Here is a 3,404-nt window from a genome sequence, read left to right as displayed (position 1 = left end):
CAAGGAGTTTTGTGGTTCCTGTGTATATTCATCTACATTATGTAAACCTGCACAATGGTCTGATGACAGAAGACTACAGAACATACTCCCCAAACCTGTGGAAAGTGCCAAGACTGGAATAGAGGAGCCAGAGTCCTGGTAACATGGGATGTCCATCGTTTGAATTGTGATGTGGGTTATATAGACCACATCACAAACAATCCATTAAATCCATTGACCAAGGCACAGCAAAACATTTCTCACACAGCCTGATCTCTGTGTGGTCAGACAATCAAGGAAAGAATCTCAAAGTGTGGGCAAAAAATCCTACAGAGTAATCTTATCCAGGAATTCCACAAAAAAGCCACAATGAGGGAGTAATGGCCATAGAAAGAATCTGAACAAGGCTGACCCCGGATCCACTGCACCCTGGAGAACGATATTAGGGAATACCAGTCCCCTGTCACTTTTGCCCACAGATCCTTCGTTCGGGGCTTGTTCACCATCCTACTGAGTGGGAAGCCAACTAGTCCACATCCGGTGTCCCCCAATGAAGACAAAGCTGCTGATAAAGTTTGGTACGCAGGGTCCGGTCCACTTGAATTAGATGTTTGTGAGATAGAAGGTCAGCATGCCAATCATCTTCTCTGGGCATACTGACCGTGAAGACAGCTGGGTTGTATATTTCTGAGAACTCGAGCTACTTCCTGCGCTGTGTGACACTCTTCATTCATTAATGATTGATGTATGCCACGCCTGTGTCATTATCTCTGTGGCCCCTCACTGATTGGCCCTAAAGAGGGGATGAGCAGTGCAGCAAAGACAAGAAATTGCACAGAGCTCAATATGAGACCCCTAAAGAGACCGACATCCCTGGGTCTACAGAGGATCTAACCCTCCATGTGCAGGGCTCTATTCTCGCCACACTTCAATGAATAGACAGAACCCCCAGGGTGGACTTGCGTGGGGGGTAACCTACAGCCTGTGCCAGGGTGCCAGCTTTGTGGCCTTGTGGCAGGCTGGTCCAGGGACAGCAAGTCATATACCTCCCACCTGTACGCTTTTCTGATAGGAGAACAAAGTGTCACAGGTGAACCTACCGAAGAAAGGATCTGCGTGTGTGCGATAGTCAGTCTGAAGAGACTACAAGGATATCCATTCAGCGTGTCACCCGGACCACAGGGAATAAAACACATAAAGACCTGGCCAAAGGATTACATGTTGGTGGGATGTTTATTTTTCTTCTTCCTACTCCAGCAGGTGGCAGTATAACCCAGGGGTCAATATAATAAATGGGGACCCAACACGCAGAACTATGACACAGAGAAGAGAATACACGGGGAACACACAATGTACATGTATGACACACTTACCTGTCTCCAGGTAGTTCTTGCGTTTGAAGTATTGTATGAGCAGACATCCCGGCACCAGAATTGTCCCATAGCCGGCGATGTTTATAAAGAAACGAACCAACCAGAAGTCTCCCCATGAGTCCTGGGGGAAGACGGCAGGGGGTGGATCTTCTGCCGAGACTCCCAATAGGAGGACCAGGAAAAGCAGCAAAGACCTGGAGAGGGAGAGAGGATTTATTATAACCAGCCCATGCTGAATGCAGAGGACTACAACTCCCAGCATGCCCAGCAACTACAGAACATCCACTACGACTCCAAGCATGCTCATACAGGATACCTACTACAACTCCCAGCATGCCCATACAGGACACCTACTACAACTCCCAGCATGCCCATAACAGGACACCTACTACAACTCCCAGCATGCCCATAACAGGACACCTACTACAACTCCCAGCATGCCCATAACAGGACACCTACTACGACTCCCAGCATGCCCATAACAGGACACCTACTACGACTGCCAGCATGTCTATACAGGACATCTACTACGACTCCCAGCATGCCCATAACAGGACACCCACTACAACTCCCAGTATGCCCAAACGAGACATCCACTACAACTCCCAGTATTCCATGGTTTACCTTCCCCCAAAGCACCCCCCCCTTTCACATCCATGTTCGGGTCTCCTGGACTGGGGGTCAGAACCCCATCTTTGTCTGTTCTATTATCTTGTGTCCCCTATCAGCCACAGGAAGGCTGCAGTGGGAGGTCACCGGACAAAAAGTGGGTGCAGGGGGGAGGGGCCGGTTCCCTTGGTGACATTTATGGTATGGAAAACATTCTGTCAATAATTGCATTGTGTAATGATAATAAAGTTTCAAAAGTCAATTTTACTAAAGTAATCCCAGCTCATCATCCATTGCAGGGTGACAACACTCCACTCCAATTGTGCCCCTGCATTGTCACAAAGACCTCCATAGGGCCAGCACTGGAGTGCATGTAGACAGGAAGTGCCTGCAAAGAGGCTGCAGGAGTTCAGCAGCACTGCGATAGATCTCTATATATATATATATATAAAATTCTATGTATGTATGTATGTTCCACCATCACTCGAAAATGCATGGAGACATTTCAACCAAACTTCCTATACATATGACTGGGACTCATGTGAGTGCAGCAGTCATCTTTGTACAGCGCTGTGCTATATGTAAGAGCTATATTTGTGTGTGTGTGATCAGTAGGAAACACATGGAGACATTTCAAGCAAACTTACTAGACATATGACTCAGACTCATGTGAGTGCAGCGCTGATCTTTGTACAGCGCTGTGGTATATGTCAGAGATATATTTGCATGTATATATGTATGTATGGCTCAGTGACTGTGCCTTTTGCTTATATTTTTACATACTGTTTTTGGACTCTTACAAATTTCTGGCCTGTAATAACGCCTTCCAGAAAACGTAAGGCAATTGGCTGAGTGCAATCAAAGGCAAAAAATGAAACAAGACCGTAGAAAATCCCTACAGTTTTATTTGATTCCTTTTCCTGTATAATATAAGATTGCAATAAGTAAATACCTAAGCAACGCTGGGCTATCAGCCAGTCAAAGGATTTAAAAGGAAATCATTTATAACTCTCAGTGCAAAGAGCAAACTAAATGTCCAGTTTACATCCTCCATGTGACAGCGACGGTTGGAATGTGACTGATAAGAGCAGGCTCTGATACCACAAACTGCCACAATGCATCAAACACACAAATCAGTTTGCTGTCCTGACATTGTTTTGTGACATAAATGTTTGGCATTGTGTGACTGCGGAGTGCCTCCTGCTTCCCCACCACCCAGATCAGCGCTGCCCGTACAGCGCTACAGCACTTACCCCAATCCACATAGCCCCCTATAGTTCTGTCTGGCAGGCTCAGTAATGGCTGCCCCCATGTAAATGGAGCAGTCTGCAGGCTTCATTCCCAAAGAGCCCCTTTATAATGATGTGAAGTTTCACTCAAACATCCGAGAGCGGGGCAACACCACAAAGCTGCACCCACCAGATGGGACCATGCGCCAGCTTT

General features: G+C 46.8%; 1 protein-coding gene across 2 annotated transcripts in view; it reads right to left on the bottom strand.

Moving 5' to 3' along the window:
• The window catches only part of SLC35B2 (solute carrier family 35 member B2), an 11,306-nt gene that overhangs the window by 5,632 nt on the left and 2,270 nt on the right, over positions 1 to 3,404 (bottom strand). For both annotated transcript variants that reach the window (XM_072410023.1, XM_072410024.1), the window contains exon 2: positions 1,353 to 1,546. In XM_072410023.1, the coding sequence (XP_072266124.1) occupies positions 1,353 to 1,546 (194 nt within the window). The remainder of the gene's footprint in view (positions 1 to 1,352; positions 1,547 to 3,404) is intronic.

Source organism: Pyxicephalus adspersus, chromosome 4, assembly GCF_032062135.1.
Source record: "Pyxicephalus adspersus chromosome 4, UCB_Pads_2.0, whole genome shotgun sequence".
NCBI lineage: Eukaryota > Metazoa > Chordata > Amphibia > Anura > Pyxicephalidae > Pyxicephalus > Pyxicephalus adspersus.
This window is presented reverse-complemented; position numbering and strand designations above follow the sequence as displayed.